General features: G+C 43.7%; 1 protein-coding gene across 1 annotated transcript in view; it reads right to left on the reverse strand.

Moving 5' to 3' along the window:
- The window catches only part of LOC107223053 (3-phosphoinositide-dependent protein kinase 1), a 329093-nt gene that overhangs the window by 161876 nt on the left and 142892 nt on the right, over positions 1 to 24325 (reverse strand). The window contains exon 3 of the mRNA XM_046744443.1: positions 6724 to 6804. Coding sequence (XP_046600399.1) covers positions 6724 to 6804 — 81 coding nt within the window. The remainder of the gene's footprint in view (positions 1 to 6723; positions 6805 to 24325) is intronic.

A 24325-nucleotide genomic window follows, 5' to 3' on the forward strand; every position in this document is an offset into this window, starting at 1 on the left:
ACGTCTCATCCGCCGGCCGTGTGCCGCAAGATCATTTCCATGCCCGAATTCCTTCTCTCCGCGTTCCTTCCGCAGGTGCAGCATCTGCGTAGTAGCTTTGGTATACCGGCATTTAGAATAATTCAAGTTGACGGCTTCCCTCTACCAAGGCTGCGCCGGGTTCAGCGAGATTCTGCGAGGGGTTTTTTCCCGCATTGTTGTCGCAATGTCGTTATTATCTGCCGTTAGCACGTGGCACAGAGGAGCGTGTTCGCTCGTCGCTAGTGTGCGCGTGTGCTCCTCCGTTGGTGTGCGCGCGAAGAGGAGTGCGCGCAATAAGGACCCAAGTACAGGACGCTCCACGTGCAGGGCAAATCGATCGTCCTTGTACTCAGGGCTCCGAGCTGGGGTGGGCGTTCGCCGTGTGTACAATAATAGAATGGAATAGAATGAAATGCCACCCTAGAAACAGGTTATAAATGACGTTCTCCAACTTTGGGGAAGTGGCGGTTACAACTCACTCGCGTTACTACAGCCACGAACTACAAACGTTAAATGAAATTCTCAAGGACCAGCATGTCCGGTTGACCCCTCTATAATTTCAATTTTCTCATTCGGCCCTTGCTTGCCCTGTATCGTCTTGAAATAAAACATACTCACAACCCTTCGTCGTATCGTAGCCTCCTGCGTTATGCTCCAAACGTCTCCCGGGATTTTAAAATGACATCGAAATGGTGGAAACGCCTCTTTATTTATTTCCAGGCGTACTAACAATGACCAACGAACGTGTCCAAGTCAAGTTACCGTTAGCTTATTCAAGTACTAGTTATGAAGTAAGAGTATTTACTGCTCCCCCTTCAGCTTAACCGAGACATAACCTACTTCGAGTAAAAGCTTCTGGGGCGGCTTGTTCAAGCGGTGAACTTTTCTGAAATCGGCTCACCAGTTATCGAGTTACGTCGCAATGAAATTTCAACGCTCTGCCATTCTTGCACTTCCGTGTTAGCTTGTACCGCGTTTGTAGATGAAATCAAACGAGAGGAAAAAAAATGTGACGCAAGCACAAAAACATTAATTATGAAAAGCTCGTGTAGATGGAGCGTCAAGGATTTCGTAAACAATTCACATGATACTACCGTTTTTTTTAACACACGTGACACCTCTTTTATTGTACTGTTTCAAATTAGATTCAATACACCAGACCGTCAGATTGTACATGCTTATTTTTGCGACTGTTTTTTTACAAAATCGTTTCGTTCTTTCGAAAGTTATATGACGGCGGGACAGCGGATAAAATTTCTTTAAGTACATTGAGACAGTTTCTTGAGGGTTTTCAGGGCTCCAAGAAAGTGTCCTGGGACACTAAAAATTCCGATCTAAGTACAATACGTAAACCTACACAGTTGGATGAAGTGACATTATGTTGAATAGCCTTACGTACGTTCTCATTACGTTATATAAACGAGTGGCTGTCAGTCGTGAAGGTAAAAAAAAAAAAAATTGTTTGGCCTTAGAGCCATCTTGATGAAGGAGTAAGCGATACAAGGTTTCATACGACCAACGTTATAATTTCCATATTTCAGCTTTCGTTTAATTATTCGTAATTAGAGACCTCTTGCTTAAAGTTTCATGTCGGATCAGTGGACGAGCTTGAGTGTACACAGGCAAATTCAAGTAGGCGTGTATAATTCAAGAAAACGTTTATTATTGTTGGATTTGAATTTCATCGTCACCGCGTGCCAGCCCCCCCCTCCCAGCAGTACGGTAGAAATATTTGTCACGTACCTCGCGAGCAGGTAGGTGCACTTTATCATCATTCAATCATATTTTACCATATAACATTGCAGTGACAAGATTCTATCTTTTGATTAATCTACGTATGGCTGGAAGTGCGGTAGATTATCTTGGTGGATGCCGTGTTGCTCGATATTTGTAACGTTGACTGTATTTCGTTGTAAATTACGTGACAATTTTCTTTGTAAATTCCGGTCCATCTCTACATAACCTGTTACGAGAGATTCTAATTCGATTCACTAATGTCGTACTATATTGAATAACCGGCAGATTAACTTTGCAAAAGTTTAGTAAACATGCGTGCCAATTGTGATTACGTTGTTGTGACATCAGTGACGAACGTTTCTGATCTTTCGAAATAACGAGATGCGAATGAAATCCGCGGGCTGACGTGTATCCTTCAAGCATTCTTCAAGACGTATATTCCTGGATACATGTATTTTGAACCCATGTCAGCCGTGATATCTCACGCACGAGCTCATCATACTGTGCAATGGTATAGACGTATACAGTATATAAGCGTCATGCTAATTGGCTGTACCCGTAAGCAAATGTAAAATTAGCCACAACCTAAATATTTGTAAATTTTCTACCTCAACCGTGCATCGAATAATTCCTTAACCTATTTTTTGCCTAAGAATTCAAAATACCACGTTTCGTCCTGTCGCTGGCGGGCCGCAAACGGTGGTATAATTGTGTTATGACACATGCATTTCTAACTTAACACGTACATATGTATTTAACGTATATAAACGTATTTACTTACAATGCACACAGTCGCATGAATGCCGCACCCCATGTTGTATAAGATGGAAAAAATTTGTTATCCAATCATTTTCGGGGCCAACCGTTACCCAGCCGACATTAAATCTTGAAGATTTATTTGACATCACGAGACTCACCGTGCCATAAATTATTTACGGTGAGTGCATCGTGGACGGGTTAAAAAAGAAGAGGATAAAAAGAAATAAGTAGGGTAAAATTGATGTAAAAAAAGAGTTGCCGATCAGTATCGCGATTTTAAACACGACCGCATCCCTTCGGACACGAGGTACCTACCTAGGTGAACCAGCAACTGCGTGTCAACACGTTTACGAAACAAAAGGCTCAGAAGCCTTCCAAGTCACCGGTGGTGCAAAGATCGGCTTTACAACGTGTCACGTATCAGGAAAAACAACTAACTTACCCACCCAAGAACGTTCCCGTGCACGACCAACGGTAATACTTGCGTTCGCGATGCGCTCCGTCACGGGAGGGCGAATCGCAGCCGCGAATAAACGGTTTATACACCGAGTTTCGAGTCCGCGGTGCAGCGAGACGTGGAGGGGTTTTGCGGGCTGGGGTGTCGGATTATGTCAGTATTTCGAGGATAAAGAGCCCCGGCGTGAATGTGGACGTTGGACGGCGCAAGGTGGAAGGCGGAAGGACAGGAAGTGAGTGGCGGACGGCTGAGGAGAAATAGAACAGCCAGACCCGGCGGGACGGCCAGGAAAGCCAGGAAGACTGTTGGAAGGACTGTGGCAGTCTGCTCTCATGGCTTACGGAACCAGCGGCGGATAAGGGGTCGAGGGGCAAACGAGGGCAAGGCGGGGAGAAGCGGGGAAACGGGAAATGCAGCCATGCGGACGTACGGGATAAACGTACGTCGACTCGCATGCCCTCCTATTCGGTGCAAGCTCGGAGCTACGCGACGGTGCGATATTCTCACTGAATCTGTGGACGCAGGTATACGAGGATCTGTATCCATATCCGAGGTTCACAACCGCGTATCTGTGAATGTGGATGTGTGCACAGGGTGTTGCGTGTGTACCCAGAGACGAGCGACTGGTGGGCAATACATATATGTATATACGTGTATATATATATATATATATATAATTATATACGTATACGGGGAAGGCAAAAAGTCACCGCGCTTCGGGTGAACGATGTTTGTTTTAGAGCAGGCACTTTGGATATTCGGATAGCTTCCGCGTGCGGGGGCAACGGTGTGGATTTTTCTGAGGCCAGGTGCGTCGCGGCCTAGCCCCGAGCGCAGACGGAGGAGACAACGAAACACGCACCATGATATTCTCCGCGGTGTTTGTAGCTAGATGTGTTTGTCAAAGTCGAGACTGAGGAGTTTTTCTTCTTCTTCTTATTATTATTCTTTTTTTTTATCAAGTTCCTTGCCCTCGGCGGGTTTTGACGCACCCTGCATCGCTAGCAGGTGGGCCCTACGGCCTCGTAGAGCAACAGGATATGACGGTGTTAGTCTGAGCGCGATACGCCCGGTGGGCTCGAACAATTTCCTTCGAGTCCCGCCTAGAAGTTGACTTCCGTGAGCTGGGGATAATGCCGTCGTTGGACCGAGAAGGTGGATACTCGGAAGGTGAATCGGCGAACCTTCATCCCTAAAGAACCAGCGCCGTGCGAAACGCATCCCCTCGGTAAATCTCGACTCTCAGGTGTCGTCCCACACCGTCGAGGGACTCCCGGCATCCTTGGACACCACCTGGGTACGGGGTGTCGACTGTCGCAACAGGTGCCTGATTCCGGTTAATCCCTGTCTCTTTCACTTTTCATCCCCCGATAAGTTGTCCGTCCCCCTAGGGTGGCAAGTCCGGAAAACGGAAAGTAAATACCCGATGAAAGACAAAAAACCAAGCGGAATCCGAGCGATGACTTTGCCTTAACTCTTAAATATATCAAGCTCCGAGCTGGTCCGAGTGCCGGCAATCGGCAAGTACCTTGTACCTACCCACCCATCCACCCCCCTACACATCCACGTCGCAAACACGGAGATCACAGTAAGGCCGTTTTGAACAAGCCGGCGCTCGCGTTCAATGACCGTGTTTGGTAATTAATTAATAATTTACTGCTAATTGTAACAATAACGCGGGACAGCGTTCGCAATAACGAAACCCAGAGCGGGAGAGTCGAGTACCGGTGGCGCGATCAAGTTCAGTCGAGAGGACATTACCGTTCCAATGCAGCGCTCGTTTCAATGGGATCAATGTAGAATATTCATTAAAATTAACGATGATGCCCATTAAGGGATTAATTGCGTTCTGTCAGCGATTACCGTCACGGTGACGCTTTATTGTTGGTAATTACAAACGCCGCGTTATGTTTCGCTTTTCTTCGGCAATGGATCAACGCTGGTAGATACACGGTCTGTCTTCGAGCACGAGATGATAATTGTTACAGTGATATTTGATGCTGATGCTTAATCAGAACCATGCTTACCTACTTATATTTCAATTTCGTCAATGGAATACTTAGATATAATGACAACAGTTTTGACCCTTTATTCGGTGCGACGCGCGATGTCTGTGGTAACTTGTTCCGAACGAAAAAAATATGTATTCACTGTGACACTCGAGCATAAATTATGATGGCGCTAAATGCTCGAGGGCCATATCCTCCTTACGTTAGCATCCCGCTAACCCCAGCTTTCGCCAGGATTAAACTGAGGACATTCCAGGGTTTAATAACATTCCTGAATTTAATAAGTCGCATGAATGACGTGAATTAGTTCAATATGTCTAAGGCAGCCCCGTGGTAACGGATTCGCTCTTGCATTTCGTAATTAAAATGACTTTCCACCGTTATATTTCACAAAGCCGTACAGACGTTAGGTGCGAGGAGAACTTACTACTCGTCGTGCCACGGCTCGCGGTACGCCCTAAGGTTTATTCTATCCTTCGCCGACCTGGATTCCCTCCCTAGGGTAAACAAGTGAAACGTGCGGGATTCCGTGCACGCTCACCGCCGGCTGTTTGCTCCGCATTGCTTCTGATTGAAATAGTGGCCAGTTGAAATTCTGTGCTAGCGAACGGCATTGTACGGAGATGACCAGTGATCCTTCATATTTTCGATGGATCAACTTCTAATTTTCAACATTTTTTCAAATACAGCCTTTGCGAAACATCGAATTCATGGAGGCCTGATTCCGAGATTCGAAAGGGTGGACCAAGTAACGGCGATTCCCACGAAGCGCGGCGCAACATCGATAATAGTGCGCGTGCTGTTTGATGCTGGTCGCATCGCTGCTCTAACTCTTACCATTTGCGCAATCGAGTGTTTTACTTCTTGCGCAATTGAATATGAAAAAAGAATGTATTTGCCAAGTGTTCGTTCATGCGTGTTAACGAATATTAGTAGGCGTTCGCAAGTGTTTATAAAATCATCTCAAAACCACGTCACAAAGAATTGCTAGTTCCCTGAATCAACAAAGGTCTACCACCCTCTCTATGCGAAAAACCATACAGCACACGCAGGAAAAAAACGACCGTTCGCTCAACCGTTCGAATCGCGGCACAAGCGGTGGTGAAAAGCATGCGTACAATTTATCACACCTCACCTTGTTGCTTGCCACAGTAAATAGCTTATAAATTGTGGGCAGGAGAAAAAGAACGACCCGAGTTACTCGGAGTTATTGAACTCGGCCGGAGCTGGCAAATATCTAAAACGCCGAGCGGGTATATTCCGTAAACAGAATACCTATCTCAGATCAGTCGGCGCAATCGTCGTGGGATCAACATAGGCAGGTATAAGGCATCTGCGATAAATGTAAATAGCGATGATATTTGTTCCAAGTGCACCGGCGACACGCGTGCCTCTCGGCTTTACAACCGCCTTAACTCCGATCCCCTCGATCCTCAGTTTTTCATCTTCTCACCCTCATTTTTCTGCCAACCCCTCCGACCCCTCGCCATCGTACAGCAAAGGGTTAGTTGGCTCGCGTGCCGTATCCTCAAGAACTGGCCTAGTTTTCGTATCGATGCTCGGGTAATTGCATCGCGCCCCATTGCATCCTGCTCCTTGGAGTTTTTTGAGTCGCGCCAAGCCACTGATCGTCAATTTTGAATGAATTCGCTGGCACAGAAGCGGAAAAATAAAATCTTGCCAAAAAGTCCGTTCGAACCGAAGCGGAATGTACATGCTGAGTTAGAGATACGACTTTACCTTTAGCGGCGAACCAATCGGGGATTCGATGGAAGAACCAGCCGGAGAGACGATCGGTGAACTGTCAGCAGAGCTGTGTATCTGTAACACGTAGAAAAAAAGTAACGGAATTGTTAGAGCTCTGTGGTAAATTAAGATCAACGTATTTTTGGTGTAAATGATGAAGAGTCGACGGGATTCCGTCTGGTCCACGATCAAGACTGTGAATAGCACGCCTGTGAGGAATCTTGCGTTTGAGTATCGGTGGGGAAAACGATCAGGAATTTCAAACGCATTGCTACAGAAAGGAAAGTTGTTGGATATCATCTGTCATGATGATCAGCTCAGCATTCGGGTAATCTCTTTCTAGAGTTTTCACCCACTGGCGAGCAACGAGCAAAAGAATTTATTTTTATAAAGGTACAGTCTTTTCTTAGATCACGAGAAGGCATCCGGGAAGATTTTTCCGTTGTTGTTGTTTTTGTTGTTAATGTTGCTCATCGCCTTCTTCTCCTTTTATCTGTCTCATTCGTTTTAGTGTTAGTTCTTTTTTCACTTACTCGCTGTCAAACGGACAAATTCCGAAAAAGTCACGTACGCTTGTCCCGCACCACGTGCACGTAAGTATGTAACTACCTTTTCGTGCAAGAAGTCATCGAACCTGCCTTTCCATCCCCTCCCCCTCCTCCCCCTCCGTCCCCGTCCCTGTCAGCCGCCTCGTAATCGGAGATTGGACGAGTCACGTTCGAGCATATTTATTTCTAAGCAGTTCATGGATTGTTTTTTAAATAATTTGCACATTTCTCAACTCAATACGATCCTATTCGGAGCGACAGGCGTCCTTAGAACGTGATTTAAGGCGATGTGAATGACCTTGGTGAACGCGGACGTGGTTTTATGATCGCCGCGAATCAGGCCGCATTTTATTACTCCACGTGGCGCTGTTTTATACCTGCCTGCATTAAAACTATCAGCAGCCAAACCCCTACAACGTGAGCCACCTGGTAAGCAGATTTCTTCACCGCATTAAACTTCTTTTTCTTTTTTTACCATTTTAGTTCAAGAACTTTCGTCATATTTTATTATAATGGGAAACGGCAAGTCGTGTCGCATGTCCGTTCCCTCGCTCTCTCAATCTCCCATTCTCTACCCCTTTTGATCTCTTCCTCTCTTCACTTCGCCGAAGGCAAAGATACGCGCTAGAATCGAAATCTGAAGTTCGGCTGATGGCCGAAATGTTCCAACGCGTGCGCGTGCTTCGCGTCTTAACGGTCTAATTGAGGGAGACGAAAGCTCGGATTCCTGGAAGACAGATTTTTGTCGACGCCAGTGAGACCGCCGGTAACCGTGTATCGCCTGTGAGAATGCAGGCGTCGAATATGAATCGTTTATTTTTGTGAAAAATTTAGTCCAATTAAAGTTTGGCCGGAGAAGGCGGCGAGCCTCGCGGCGTTGCGGACAAAAAATGCAGGCGTCGTTTCGTAGCGGCAGTTAACGCCGTATCTGCAAGATGATTCGTGACTCACGAAAGACTCGTTTGATAAACAAACGTGCGTGCAAACTTGCAATTCGCATAGTTTCACACTCCCCTCGGTCCCGCTAGACTACGGTATGTTTCCACTGTCGGCGCAACGCCCTTTCCGATATCCTTCCTCGAGGGTGTTAATGAACTTGGAACCGTGAGATATCATTTTGCCTCGACTTATCGCGGTACGATAAACCTGTCTGGGTTCACCGATCGCCCACGGAATTCGTCTTCCACGCCTTTCATTATATTTTCTCATTTCGGCGCTAATCCGCCCGCCCGACGACTTACGTGCGTGCGAGTGTATAAGTCAAGCCGCGTGTGCCCCTCGGGGGGAAACAAGTTTCGCTCCGCGGTAATTCGCGTCTAATAATAATCGGAGGTATACCGACGGAACGCACGCGTAACGATGATACCCGAACAACGGTATGTTTGTTCGCATTCGCGAAGCTCGTTCCATCGCGCGGAATGGTGCAAAATGAAATTCGTTGGAGATTCAACGAGTCAATTTACCACCGAGTACCGGCGCTCCGAGATCAAAGTCACTCGGGATCTTGAGAAGGGAAATGACGTCGCCGAGCCTGCAGGCCTGGCGCACCGCTTTGAAACTTACGATAAGGAACCCCATCCCACCCACCTTCGCCTCTGCCACCGCCTACCCTAACTCAAGCCAAACTAACTCCACCTATAACCCACCTGCCTCCTTGCACGTATAAATTCGACGATATGTTTGCATGTGAATCGCGGAGGATTATCGGCGAGACTCGCTTCGTATCCCGAATCGAGGGGCGGTGAAAGGGTGAATCGAAGGGTTTGGCACACCAGTGGCTCTCCCTTTTCCAATAGTTACCAATCAGCGGCGCAGTCCTCGTCCCGGAATCTTAACGACTGGACGGAAGAAGGATGAAGGAAGGAAGAAGAAGGAGCTGACAGGAAGAAGGAGGGACCGAGTAAAGAGACCTATTTTGAGTCGATCTAGCCGCACGGGGTAATCGGAAATGAGGTGGTGTTTTGTCGCCGCGTAAGTCTCCGGAACGTTGAAAAATAAGGGACGAACAAGCGGAAGCGGGACGGTACCGAGCCCGGGGAAAGGGAACGCTGCAGCGGAGGCGCTTGCGGGGTCGACGCCCTCCTCGTGACAGTTTTCAAGGGAAAAGGGCATTATTCTCGTCGAACTGCCTAGAGCCAGACGGTCGCTTACCAGAGCAGAAAGGCCGGGAGGCACGCGTGTCGATGCAGCGGGTCGTCGGGACCATCGCCTCCGTCAGTCGGGCTAACCGAAATAGACAAACGGACAGACCGACGGATTCTCGAGTGTCTCGACTCGCGAGGAATGGAGAAACGGAAGGCCTCCCCTCTCCCTTCCTCCCTCTCATGCTCTCTCTCTCTCTCTCTCTATTTTGCTCTGTCTATCGTACTTGCTCATTTTCTTCAAGCCGCGAGTCTTTGATCTTTAGTTTCGGCTGAATTTTATGATTGGAAACAAATAAAATAAAAACCCTAATGCGTGCGGATAATTGATGAGGTGATAAGTATTTTGAGGTTTGGATACAACAAACTGGAAATTTTGCCGCTTGGCCAGTCGTTAACGTTCTTATATATTAATTACCGATAAATTAACGTTCGTTGTGAGCGACAAAATGGCCGCGAGCTCAAAAACACCCCTCGAAGCGTGGGAATCAAAGGGCTGAGGCAAAGTCCTCCGGCTCGCTGGGGTGCAGGTGCGCTTTTCCAGATGACTGTTTTGACGATTTCCGCTTTTTCATCCTTGCCTGACAGCCCAGTGATTTTGTACGAAGGTCTCGAAAGACGGGAGCCTAAAAAATTGCCGGAATTGTGGAAATGAAGAACCTACAATTCAAAAGTGTGCAACCCACAGTATTTCGTAGGTGTGAATATAAGAAGCGTGGTAAATTATCGCGGTCAGAGCCGTTGAGCATGACTAACGACCATGTAAACTTCGAAAATGTAGTAAATCTATTGAGCCCTTAAAGTATGGAGAGAGTGCCATCTCCTTCATTCGTTGAACACATTTGATGAAAAGATTGCAGGGGAAAGGAGCAATATGCTCGCGGGAGAAGAAGAGACTGAAGTTGATCTCTGGGAAACTCTTGGGAAAACGTTTAGAAAATCGTAAAATCGTAAATATCAACGGGATCAGATAAAAAGGGCTCCGGAACGGAGAACAGTGGCTTAGCGCCAAGTTGGTGTAGTGCCGGGGTAAAAGATGCCGCGAATATAGCAATCGATAAAGACCTGTCGGTGCTCGGTTTATTCAATGACCATTTTGGGGAGGGGAAGTAAAATTGTTCCTGCCACCGGGATGCTCATCGAAGACAAGGACGTTTGTCTAAGGTCTCCACCAATCGTGGGATAATTAATTTTCGCTACGCAATTTTCCCCAGGCAAGCTTCCGGCAAGCTCAAACTCGAGGTTAATCCCCTTCGGTCCTTTTATCCAGCGGATTACGACAGGAGAGAGATTCGTGAGATTTGGAAAGTTGTCGTTGTGATCGAGGCCTGGGGTGAGATTATTGAAGTCTGCTCAAAGTTACATTTCGCATTTCACCTAAGCCAGGAACGTCGTAGTTTAACGAGTTTCGTCGGGCGTTTCGGAGGAATTCGCAATCACGAATAAATAACCTTTTCCCGCGGTGTCTTAAAAGTCATCTCACAGGACATCCCGATATCTGTCCGATATGAGCAGCCAGATGACAAATCTCACAGGCAAATATTTTACTCTTCATTGCGCAGAGTTGGTGGACACAATTCGAAAGACTTTTCATATCGTTTGCCAACTGACCACATACAACTGACCATATTTTTCATAGAAATCTGTTTGTTTCTGCACCAAGAAAAGCTTAGCTCGAATTTTATTTTTGACCGAATCTTTATCGCTTTTGTCATCCTCAGACAAAATAGCAGTTCCGACCAAATTCGGACGTCAACGATGGCAATCTGTCGCGACGATTATAACATTTGTTTCTCATGATATTCGAGAGAACCTCGCAAGAACTGCAGAGTCGTATTCTTCAGCTCGGTTATGTATAATATTTTCATTTTTACGCGAGTTTTTTCCTCGACTTCTGGTCGTTAGGAAGAGCAAATTAATTTCGAGGGCATATTAATATTATCTCGTCGTGATGCTATTACTATTGTTTTTAAAAATACCGCCGTTCCGCTGTTTCCCAGCGGGGGAATGGAGGATAAAAATAAAGACACTGGGCTGGCTTCTTTCTTCATTTATCCGACAAAAATATAGGAAGTAGATATGTAAATCTGAGTTAGCGCAGGGCCTCGAAAACAAAAAGTGCATCTCTCTTGCACGTACATCCGCTGGGTGATGCTTTGCTAAGAGTTCAAAAACCTTAATGCGCGTGCAACCCGACTAGCGACGGTTGTAACCATGGCTATTCGATTTGAACGATCGCGTGCTAGAACAGGCCGTAAAGTGCGACGGTGAGTCTCGGCACAAATAATGATTCCACTGATACACAGGAGAAACAGGGTGTGGATAAGGAAAAGAGAAAAAAAGAGATCAGTTTCAGGCAAGTTTGCAAAAGGATATACACATACACGTTTATATGTACACAAAATGCTTGATGATGCATTATCTTACCTCGAACATAACTTTCACCGGAAACGCATGACATAGCTCAAATACTATTGAGAGGTGAGATTATCAACGCCAATCATAGGCGCGATTAACGCAATCGGTCTGTTTACAGAAAAAGCTGTCATCATCGGTCCAAGTCGCGAGCAACTAATGTCCTCCTTGAATAAGCGATACTCAATGAGCGGTTTGATCACCCACGACGGTTGTTCGAGGCTTTCACTGTTAGCACTCTCGGCTCGAGTTTAAGCTCATATAAGAAAGCCAAAAATAAAAGCAAAAACATGCGGCGATGCATCGGCCCGGGCTCACTCAGCTGTTGCGTTGAATACCAAGGGGGTCCTCTGCACCGGAAGTAAACGAAACCCCGAGAAAACTGAGACGGGGGAGCGAAGATAGGAGGAGAGCTGGGGAGACGTGAGAGGAAGAATACATCGCGAGTACCGCTCAACTTCTGGAGAAAAAATATCAGCATTTTATGGTGGGTAAGGCTGACGCATTACGTTGCATTAGGCACGGGAAAATTTTCCTTTTGAACCCGACATTTGTAGAACGTAGTAGAAGCGAGAAGTTCGCGAAAGGTCGAGAGTGCCTTCAAGTATCGCTCAGCCATGCAAGCAGAAAGATAATAACTGTTGAAATAGCATCGGATATTTAGTTTTTCTTCGAACGATTACGGCACGTTTATCATTTGTTTATATTCATAGGCACGTCGATTATGACCCTTTACGTTAGCTATGAGGCAAGGCATAACAAATTTTTGCAAAGTTACATAAATGTTCCGTATGATGTAAGATAATACGCCGAATTTAGCGTGGAAAACAATTTTTTTCCTATTCTAGAATGATAATGTGTGATTGTTTACATATTTTAATGGTTGTCGCATGCTGTGCACGACAACACGAATGTGTAAAATTAAACTGGTCGACACTGGTTTTGTTGCTTTTGATATTTGAGTGGTCTTGAAAAGATTTGATGTCAACGACTACAGGAGTAAGCGTAGTTTTTTCAAAATTGGCATTACTTATTGATTTCATCGACATATTCATACATGACTGAGACCAGCAGTATTCAGTGGGAGAATTGATTTTTTGAAATATCTAAAGTTGATCAAAAAATACTAAACAGCTGAAAAAAAAATAGCAAAAATATTGCTGCTCCGATATTTTCTGTGAATTTTGTTGATTGAGAACATAGAATTTGTAAATAAAATGATGATTATATTAGAAACCCTCCCCCCCTGCAACACTATACTATAGAAACTAAAGCTAATCTAATATAATCGTGATCATGTTCGTGAATTCTGCGTTCGCAAAAATCGGAATTCTCGAACAAAATCACCGCACCATGAGAATTTCGTTACTTTATTAAACTGTGAATCAGAATTATCATGTAATGTTCAACCATAATTTTGCGTTTCTTTTTGTCTTATCTGTTATTATACTATGTGTTATTTTAGTAGATTATTGCACGCTGACATGAAAACTTGTACTAAAATTGAGGCATACTTAATAAACAAATGAAAATAAGTTGCTATGGAGTTGTTTTTTTTCTACCCCACCTTCTCGAAATCCTGTGCAAATTTGGCGAGAATTCGGAACAGAAATTTTACCTGCTCGAATCTACGTTTCCGACGCTTATGAGAATAACTGGACACAGAGATACAAGACCAAGTCGTGAAACTGAGCATACGACGAGAAGGGAAATGTCAAAGGAAATACAAACGGTAAGGATATGATAAGGCGGAATCTCTCGTTTTGCAGCTGTAACGCTTAATCCGTTGATCGCAGCGTATTGGGACTGCGTCCAATCGATTTCTCTCGCAAAATTACGTCGGAATAGTGCCTAAAAGACCTGATTCCAGCACTTTTGAAAATCGCGGAAATCTTCGCCAAAAATACAAAGGGGTTGACCATCCTTTTTTTTTGACCAAAAAATTTTTCGTCTCAGAATTGATTCGTATGACTCTTTCCCGACCAATTGGACCCCAAGGAACTCAGAAAACGCAGCGAAAAACGCGTGGGATCAACAGGAGAGAAATTGGGAAGAAAAATACACCTGCTGAAAAATGTCGAAAATTCAGGTTTTCGTTTTTCTGCTGTAACTTTCGATGCGTTGATCGCAGCATATTGGGACTGCGCCCAATCGATTTCTCTCGCAAAATTACGTCGCTATAGTGCCTGAAAGAATTGACTCCAGCACTTTTGAAAATCGCGAAAATTTTCGCAACAAATACAAAGGGGTTAACCTTCCTTTTTTTTTGACCAAAAAATTTTTCGTCTCAGAATTGATTCGTATGACTCTTTCCCGACCAATTGGACCCCAAGGAACTCAGAAAACGCAGCAAAAGGAGCGTGATATCAACGGGAGAGAAGATACGAGGAAAAAAGCACCTGCTGAAAAATGTCGAAAATTCAGGTTTTCGTTTTTTGGCTGTAACTTTCGATGCGTTGATCGCAGCGTATTGGGACTGCGCCCAATCGATTTCTCTCGCAAAATTACGTCGGAATAGTGCCACAATTAATTTATTCCAGCACTTTTGAAAATCGCGAAATTTTTCGCCAAAAATACAAAGGGGTTAACCTTCCTTTTTTTTTGTCTAAAAAATTTTTTGTCTCAGAATTGATTCGTATTACTCTTTCCCGATCAATTGGACCCCAAGGAACTCAGAAAACGCAGCAAAAGGAGCGTGGGATCAACGGGAGAGAAGATACGAGGAAAAAAGCACCTGCTGAAAAATGTCGAAAATTCAGGTTTTCGTTTTTTGGCTGTAACTTTCGATGCGTTGATCGCAGCGTATTGAGACTGCGCCCAATCGATTTCCCTCGCAAAATTACGTCGGAATAGTGCCACAATTGATTTATTCCAGCACTTTTGAAAATCGCGAAAATTTTCGCCAAAAATACAAAGGGGTTAACCTTCCTTTTTTTTTGACCAAAAAATTTTTCGTCTCAGAATTGATTCGTATGACTCTTTCCCGACCAATTGGACCCCAAGGAACTCAGAAAACGCAGCAAAAGGAGCGTGATATCAACGGGAGAGAAGATACGAGGAAAAAAGCACCTGCTGAAAAATGTCGAAAATTCGGGTTTTCGTTTTTTGGCTGTAACTTTCGATGCGTTGATCGCAGCGTATTGGGACTGCGCCCAATCGATTTCTCTCGCAAAATTACGTCGGAATGGTGCCACAATTAATTTATTCCAGCACTTTTGAAAATCGCGAAAATTTTCGCCAAAAATACAAAGGGGTTAACCTTCCTTTTTTTTTGACCAAAAAATTTTTTGTCTCAGACTTGATTCGTATGACTGTTTCCCGACCAATTGGACCCCAAGGAACTCAGAAAACGCAGCAAAAGGAGCGTGGGATCAACGGGAAAGAAGATACGAGGAAAAAAGCACCTGCTGAAAAATGTCGAAAATTCAGGTTTTCGTTTTTTAGCTGTAACTTTCGATGCGTTGATCGCAGCGTATTGAGACTGCGCCCAATCGATTTCCCCCGCAAAATTACGTCGGAATAGTGCCTAAAAGACCTGATTCCAGCACTTTTGAAAATCGCGAAAATTTTCGCCAGAAATACAAAGGGGTTAACCTTCCTTTTTTTTTGACCAAAAAATTTTTCGTCTCAGAATTGATTCGTATGACTCTTTCCCGACCAATTGGACCCCAAGGAACTCAGAAAACGCAGCAAAAGGAGCGTGATATCAACGGGAGAGAAGATACGAGGAAAAAAGCACCTGCTGAAAAATGTCGAAAATTCAGGTTTTCGTTTTTTGGCTGTAACTTTCGATGCGTTGATCGCAGCGTATTGGGACTGCACCCAATCGATTTCTCTCGCAAAATTACGTTGGAATAGTGCCTCAATTAATTTATTCCAGCACTTTTGAAAATCGCGAAAATTTTCGCCAAAAATACAAAGGGGTTAACCTTCCTTTTTTTTTGACCAAAAAATTTTTCGTCTCAGAATTGATTCGTATGACTCTTTCCCGACCAATTGGACCCCAAGGAACTCAGAAAACGCAGCAAAAGGAGCGTGATATCAACGGGAGAGAAGATACGAGGAAAAAAGCACCTGCTGAAAAATGTCGAAAATTCAGCTTTTCGTTTTTTGGCTGTAACTTTCGATGCGTTGATCGCAGCGTATTGGGACTGCGCCCAATCGATTTCTCTCGCAAAATTACGTCGGAATAGTGCCACAATTAATTTATTCCAGCACTTTTGAAAATCGCGAAATTTTTCGCCAAAAATACAAAGGGGTTAACCTTCCTTTTTTTTTGACTAAAAAATTTTTTGTCTCAGAATTGATTCGTATTACTCTTTCCCGATCAATTGGACCCCAAGGAACTCAGAAAACGCAGCAAAAGGAGCGTGGGATCAACGGGAGAGAAGATACGAGGAAAAAAGCACCTGCTGAAAAATGTCGAAAATTCAGGTTTTCGTTTTTTGGCTGTAACTTTCGATGCGTTGATCGCAGCGTATTGAGACTGCGCCCAATCGATTTCCCTCGCAAAATTACGTCGGAATAGTGCCACAATTGATTTATTCCAGCACTTTTGAAAATCGCGAAAATTTTCGCCAAAAATACAAAGGGGTTAACCTTCCTTTTTTTTTGACCAAAAAATTTTTCGTCTCAGAATTGATTCGTATGACTCTTTCCCGACCAATTGGACCCCAAGGAACTCAGAAAACGCAGCAAAAGGAGCGTGGGATCAACGGGAGAGAAGATACGAGGAAAAAAGCACCTGCTGAAAAATGTCGAAAATTCGGGTTTTCGTTTTTTGGCTGTAACTTTCGATGCGTTGATCGCAGCGTATTGGGACTGCGCCCAATCGATTTCTCTCGCAAAATTACGTCGGAATGGTGCCACAATTAATTTATTCCAGCACTTTTGAAAATCGCGAAAATTTTCGCCAAAAATACAAAGGGGTTAACCTTCCTTTTTTTTTGACCAAAAAATTTTTCGTCTCAGAATTGATTCGTATGACTCTTTCCCGACCAATTGGACCCCAAGGAACTCAGAAAACGCAGCAAAAGGAGCGTGGGATCAACGGGAGAGAAGATACGAGGAAAAAAGCACCTGCTGAAAAATGTCGAAAATTCAGGTTTTCGTTTTTTGGCTGTAACTTTCGATGCGTTGATCGCAGCGTATTGAGACTGCGCCCAATCGATTTCCCTCGCAAAATTACGTCGGAATAGTGCCACAATTGATTTATTCCAGCACTTTTGAAAATCGCGAAAATTTTCGCCAGAAATACAAAGGGGTTAACCTTCCTTTTTTTTTGACCAAAAAATTTTTCGTCTCAGAATTGATGCGTATGACTCTTTCCCGACCAATTGGACCCCAAGGAACTCAGAAAACGCAGCGAAAGGAGCGTGATATCAACGGGAGAGAAGATACGAGGAAAAAAGCACCTGCTGAAAAATGTCGAAAATTCGGGTTTTCGTTTTTTGGCTGTAACTTTCGATGCGTTGATCGCAGCGTATTGGGACTGCGCCCAATCGATTTCTCTCGCAAAATTACGTCGGAATGGTGCCACAATTAAGTTTTTCCAGCACTTTTGAAAATCGCGAAAATTTTCGCCAAAAATACAAAGGGGTTAACCTTCCTTTTTTTTTGACCAAAAAATTTTTCGTCTCAGAATTGATTCGTATGACTCTTTCCCGACCAATTGGACCCCAAGGAACTCAGAAAACGCAGCAAAAGGAGCGTGATATCAACGGGAGAGAAGATACGAGGAAAAAAGCACCTGCTGAAAAATGTCGAAAATTCAGGTTTTCGTTTTTCTGCTGTAACTTTCGATGCGTTGGTCGCAGCGTATTGGGACTGCGCCCAATCGATTTCCCTCGCAAAATTACGTCGGAATAGTGCCACAATTGATTTATTCCAGCACTTTTGAAAATCGCGAAAATTTTCGCCAGAAATACAAAGGGGTTAACCTTCCTTTTTTTTTGACCAAAAAATTTTTCGTCTCAGAATTGATGCGTATGACTCTTTCCCGACCAATTGGACCCCAAGGAACTCAGAAAACGCAGCGAAAGGAGCGTGATATCAACGGGAGAGAAGATACGAGGAAAAATGCACCTGCTGAAAAATGTCGAAAATTCGGGTTTTCGTTTTTTGGCTGTAACTTTCGATGCGTTGATCGCAGCGTATTGGGACTGCGCCCAATCGATTTCTCTCGCAAAATTACGTCGGAATGGTGCCACAATTAAGTTTTTCCAGCACTTTTGAAAATCGCGAAAATTTTCGCCAGAAATACAAAGGGGTTAACCTTCCTTTTTTTTTGACCAAAAAATTTTTCGTCTCGGAATTGATTCGTATGACTCTTTCCCGACCAATTGGACCCCAAGGAACTCAGAAAACGCAGCAAAAGGAGCGTGGGATCAACGGGAGAGAAGATACGAGGAAAAAAGCACCTGCTGAAAAATGTCGAAAATTCAGGTTTTCGTTTTTCTGCTGTAACTTTCGATGCGTTGATCGCAGCATATTGGGACTGCGCCCAATCGATTTCTCTCGCAAAATTACGTCGCTATAGTGCCTGAAAGAATTGACTCCAGCACTTTTGAAAATCGCGAAAATTTTCGCCAAAAATACAAAGGGGTAAACCTTCCTTTTTTTTTGACCAAAAAATTTTTCGTCTCAGAATTGATTCGTATGACTCTTTCCCGACCAATTGAACCCCAAGGAACTCAGAAAACGCAGCGAAAGGAGCGTGGGATCAACGGGAGAGAAGATACGAGGGAAAAAGCACCTGCTGAAAAATGTCGAAAATTCAGGATTTCGTTTTTTGGCTGTAACTTTCGATGCGTTGATCGCAGCGTATTGGGACTGCGCCCAATCGATTTCTCTCGCTAAATTACGTCGGAATAGTGCCACAATTAATTTATTCCAGCACTTTTGAAAATCGCGAAAATTTTCGCCAAAAATACAAAGGGGTTAACCTTCCTTTTTTTTTGACCAAAAAATTTTTTGTCTCAGAATTGATTCTTATTACTCTTTCCCGACCAATTGGACCCCAAGGAACTCAGAAAACGCAGCGAAAAACGCGTGGGATCAACAGGAGAGAAATTGGGAAGAAAAATACACCTGCTGAAAAATGTCGAAAATTCAGGTTTTCGTTTTTCTGCTGTAACTTTCGATGCGTTGATCGCAGCATATTGGGACTGCGCCCAATCGATTTCTCTCGCAAAATTACGTCGCTATAGTGCCTGAAAGAATTGACTCCAGCACTTTTGAAAATCGCGAAAATTTTCGCCAAAAATACAAAGGGGTTAACCTTCCTTTTTTTTTGACCAAAAAATTTTTCGTCTCAGAATTGATTCGTATGACTCTTTCCCGACCAATTGGACCCCAAGGAACTCAGAAAACGCAGCAAAAGGAGCGTGATATCAACGGGAGAGAAGATACGAGGAAAAAAGCACCTGCTGAAAAATGTCGAAAATTCAGGTTTTCGTTTTTCTGCTATAACTTTCGATGCGTTGGTCGCAGCGTATTGGGACTGCGCCCAATCGATTTCTCCCGCGAAATTACGTCGGAATAGTGCCTGAAAGACCTCATTCCAGCACTTTTGAAAATCGCGAAAATTTTCGCCAAAAATACAAAGGGGTTAACCTTCCTTTTTTTTTGACCAAAAAATTTTTTGTCTCAGACTTGATTCGTATGACTGTTTCCCGACCAATTGGACCCCAAGGAACTCAGAAAACGCAGCAAAAGGAGCGTGGGATCAACGGGAAAGAAGATACGAGGAAAAAAGCACCTGCTGAAAAATGTCGAAAATTCAGGTTTTCGTTTTTTAGCTGTAACTTTCGATGCGTTGATCGCAGCGTATTGAGACTGCGCCCAATCGATTTCCCCCGCAAAATTACGTCGGAATAGTGCCTAAAAGACCTGATTCCAGCACTTTTGAAAATCGCGAAAATTTTCGCCAGAAATACAAAGGGGTTAACCTTCCTTTTTTTTTGACCAAAAAATTTTTCGTCTCGGAATTGATTCGTATGACTCTTTTCCGACCAATTACACCCCAAAGAACTCAGAAAACGCAGCAAAAGGAGCGTGGGATCAACGGGAGAGAAGATACGAGGAAAAAAGCACCTGCTGAAAAATGTCGAAAATTCAGGTTTTCGTTTTTTGGCTGTAACTTTCGATGCGTTGATCGCAGCGTATTGGGACTGCACCCAATCGATTTCTCTCGCAAAATTACGTTGGAATAGTGCCTCAATTAATTTATTCCAGCACTTTTGAAAATCGCGAAAATTTTCGCCAAAAATACAAAGGGGTTAACCTTCCTTTTTTTTTGACCAAAAAATTTTTCGTCTCAGAATTGATTCGTATGACTCTTTCCCGACCAATTGGACCCCAAGGAACTCAGAAAACGCAGCAAAAGGAGCGTGATATCAACGGGAGAGAAGATACGAGGAAAAAAGCACCTGCTGAAAAATGTCGAAAATTCAGCTTTTCGTTTTTTGGCTGTAACTTTCGATGCGTTGATCGCAGCGTATTGGGACTGCGCCCAATCGATTTCTCTCGCAAAATTACGTCGGAATAGTGCCACAATTAATTTATTCCAGCACTTTTGAAAATCGCGAAATTTTTCGCCAAAAATACAAAGGGGTTAACCTTCCTTTTTTTTTGACTAAAAAATTTTTTGTCTCAGAATTGATTCGTATTACTCTTTCCCGATCAATTGGACCCCAAGGAACTCAGAAAACGCAGCAAAAGGAGCGTGGGATCAACGGGAGAGAAGATACGAGGAAAAAAGCACCTGCTGAAAAATGTCGAAAATTCAGGTTTTCGTTTTTTGGCTGTAACTTTCGATGCGTTGATCGCAGCGTATTGAGACTGCGCCCAATCGATTTCCCTCGCAAAATTACGTCGGAATAGTGCCACAATTGATTTATTCCAGCACTTTTGAAAATCGCGAAAATTTTCGCCAAAAATACAAAGGGGTTAACCTTCCTTTTTTTTTGACCAAAAAATTTTTCGTCTCAGAATTGATTCGTATGACTCTTTCCCGACCAATTGGACCCCAAGGAACTCAGAAAACGCAGCAAAAGGAGCGTGGGATCAACGGGAGAGAAGATACGAGGAAAAAAGCACCTGCTGAAAAATGTCGAAAATTCAGGTTTTCGTTTTTTGGCTGTAACTTTCGATGCGTTGATCGCAGCGTATTGAGACTGCGCCCAATCGATTTCCCTCGCAAAATTACGTCGGAATAGTGCCACAATTGATTTATTCCAGCACTTTTGAAAATCGCGAAAATTTTCGCCAGAAATACAAAGGGGTTAACCTTCCTTTTTTTTTGACCAAAAAATTTTTCGTCTCAGAATTGATGCGTATGACTCTTTCCCGACCAATTGGACCCCAAGGAACTCAGAAAACGCAGCGAAAGGAGCGTGATATCAACGGGAGAGAAGATACGAGGAAAAAAGCACCTGCTGAAAAATGTCGAAAATTCGGGTTTTCGTTTTTTGGCTGTAACTTTCGATGCGTTGATCGCAGCGTATTGGGACTGCGCCCAATCGATTTCTCTCGCAAAATTACGTCGGAATGGTGCCACAATTAAGTTTTTCCAGCACTTTTGAAAATCGCGAAAATTTTCGCCAAAAATACAAAGGGGTTAACCTTCCTTTTTTTTTGACCAAAAAATTTTTCGTCTCAGAATTGATTCGTATGACTCTTTCCCGACCAATTGGACCCCAAGGAACTCAGAAAACGCAGCAAAAGGAGCGTGATATCAACGGGAGAGAAGATACGAGGAAAAAAGCACCTGCTGAAAAATGTCGAAAATTCAGGTTTTCGTTTTTCTGCTGTAACTTTCGATGCGTTGGTCGCAGCGTATTGGGACTGCGCCCAATCGATTTCCCTCGCAAAATTACGTCGGAATAGTGCCACAATTGATTTATTCCAGCACTTTTGAAAATCGCGAAAATTTTCGCCAGAAATACAAAGGGGTTAACCTTCCTTTTTTTTTGACCAAAAAATTTTTCGTCTCAGAATTGATGCGTATGACTCTTTCCCGACCAATTGGACCCCAAGGAACTCAGAAAACGCAGCGAAAGGAGCGTGATATCAACGGGAGAGAAGATACGAGGAAAAATGCACCTGCTGAAAAATGTCGAAAATTCGGGTTTTCGTTTTTTGGCTGTAACTTTCGATGCGTTGATCGCAGCGTATTGGGACTGCGCCCAATCGATTTCTCTCGCAAAATTACGTCGGAATGGTGCCACAATTAAGTTTTTCCAGCACTTTTGAAAATCGCGAAAATTTTCGCCAGAAATACAAAGGGGTTAACCTTCCTTTTTTTTTGACCAAAAAATTTTTCGTCTCGGAATTGATTCGTATGACTCTTTCCCGACCAATTGGACCCCAAGGAACTCAGAAAACGCAGCAAAAGGAGCGTGGGATCAACGGGAGAGAAGATACGAGGAAAAAAGCACCTGCTGAAAAATGTCGAAAATTCAGGTTTTCGTTTTTCTGCTGTAACTTTCGATGCGTTGATCGCAGCATATTGGGACTGCGCCCAATCGATTTCTCTCGCAAAATTACGTCGCTATAGTGCCTGAAAGAATTGACTCCAGCACTTTTGAAAATCGCGAAAATTTTCGCCAAAAATACAAAGGGGTAAACCTTCCTTTTTTTTTGACCAAAAAATTTTTCGTCTCAGAATTGATTCGTATGACTCTTTCCCGACCAATTGAACCCCAAGGAACTCAGAAAACGCAGCGAAAGGAGCGTGGGATCAACGGGAGAGAAGATACGAGGGAAAAAGCACCTGCTGAAAAATGTCGAAAATTCAGGATTTCGTTTTTTGGCTGTAACTTTCGATGCGTTGATCGCAGCGTATTGGGACTGCGCCCAATCGATTTCTCTCGCTAAATTACGTCGGAATAGTGCCACAATTAATTTATTCCAGCACTTTTGAAAATCGCGAAAATTTTCGCCAAAAATACAAAGGGGTTAACCTTCCTTTTTTTTTGACCAAAAAATTTTTTGTCTCAGAATTGATTCTTATTACTCTTTCCCGACCAATTGGACCCCAAGGAACTCAGAAAACGCAGCGAAAAACGCGTGGGATCAACAGGAGAGAAATTGGGAAGAAAAATACACCTGCTGAAAAATGTCGAAAATTCAGGTTTTCGTTTTTCTGCTGTAACTTTCGATGCGTTGATCGCAGCATATTGGGACTGCGCCCAATCGATTTCTCTCGCAAAATTACGTCGCTATAGTGCCTGAAAGAATTGACTCCAGCACTTTTGAAAATCGCGAAAATTTTCGCCAAAAATACAAAGGGGTTAACCTTCCTTTTTTTTTGACCAAAAAATTTTTCGTCTCAGAATTGATTCGTATGACTCTTTCCCGACCAATTGGACCCCAAGGAACTCAGAAAACGCAGCAAAAGGAGCGTGATATCAACGGGAGAGAAGATACGAGGAAAAAAGCACCTGCTGAAAAATGTCGAAAATTCAGGTTTTCGTTTTTCTGCTATAACTTTCGATGCGTTGGTCGCAGCGTATTGGGACTGCGCCCAATCGATTTCTCCCGCGCAATTACGTCGGAATAGTGCCTGAAAGACCTCATTCCAGCACTTTTGAAAATCGCGAAAATTTTCGCCAAAAATACAAAGGGGTTAACCTTCCTTTTTTTTTGACCAAAAAATTTTTTGTCTCAGACTTGATTCGTATGACTGTTTCCCGACCAATTGGACCCCAAGGAACTCAGAAAACGCAGCAAAAGGAGCGTGGGATCAACGGGAAAGAAGATACGAGGAAAAAAGCACCTGCTGAAAAATGTCGAAAATTCAGGTTTTCGTTTTTTAGCTGTAACTTTCGATGCGTTGATCGCAGCGTATTGAGACTGCGCCCAATCGATTTCCCCCGCAAAATTACGTCGGAATAGTGCCTAAACGACCTGATTCCAGCACTTTTGAAAATCGCGAAAATTTTCGCCAGAAATACAAAGGGGTTAACCTTCCTTTTTTTTTGACCAAAAAATTTTTCGTCTCGGAATTGATTCGTATGACTCTTTTCCGACCAATTGGACCCCAAAGAACTCAGAAAACGCAGCAAAAGGAGCGTGGGATCAACGGGAGAGAAGATACGAGGAAAAAAGCACCTGCTGAAAAATGTCGAAAATTCAGGTTTTCGTTTTTTGGCTGTAACTTTCGATGCGTTGATCGCAGCGTATTGGGACTGCACCCAATCGATTTCTCTCGCAAAATTACGTTGGAATAGTGCCTCAATTAATTTATTCCAGCACTTTTGAAAATCGCGAAAATTTTCGCCAGAAATACAAAGGGGTTAACCTTCCTTTTTTTTTGACCAAAAAATTTTTCGTCTCAGAATTGATGCGTATGACTCTTTCCCGACCAATTGGACCCCAAGGAACTCAGAAAACGCAGCGAAAGGAGCGTGATATCAACGGGAGAGAAGATACGAGGAAAAATGCACCTGCTGAAAAATGTCGAAAATTCGGGTTTTCGTTTTTTGGCTG

This window comes from Neodiprion lecontei, chromosome 6 (genome assembly GCF_021901455.1).
Source record: "Neodiprion lecontei isolate iyNeoLeco1 chromosome 6, iyNeoLeco1.1, whole genome shotgun sequence".
In the NCBI taxonomy this organism is placed as follows: Eukaryota; Metazoa; Arthropoda; class Insecta; order Hymenoptera; family Diprionidae; genus Neodiprion; species Neodiprion lecontei.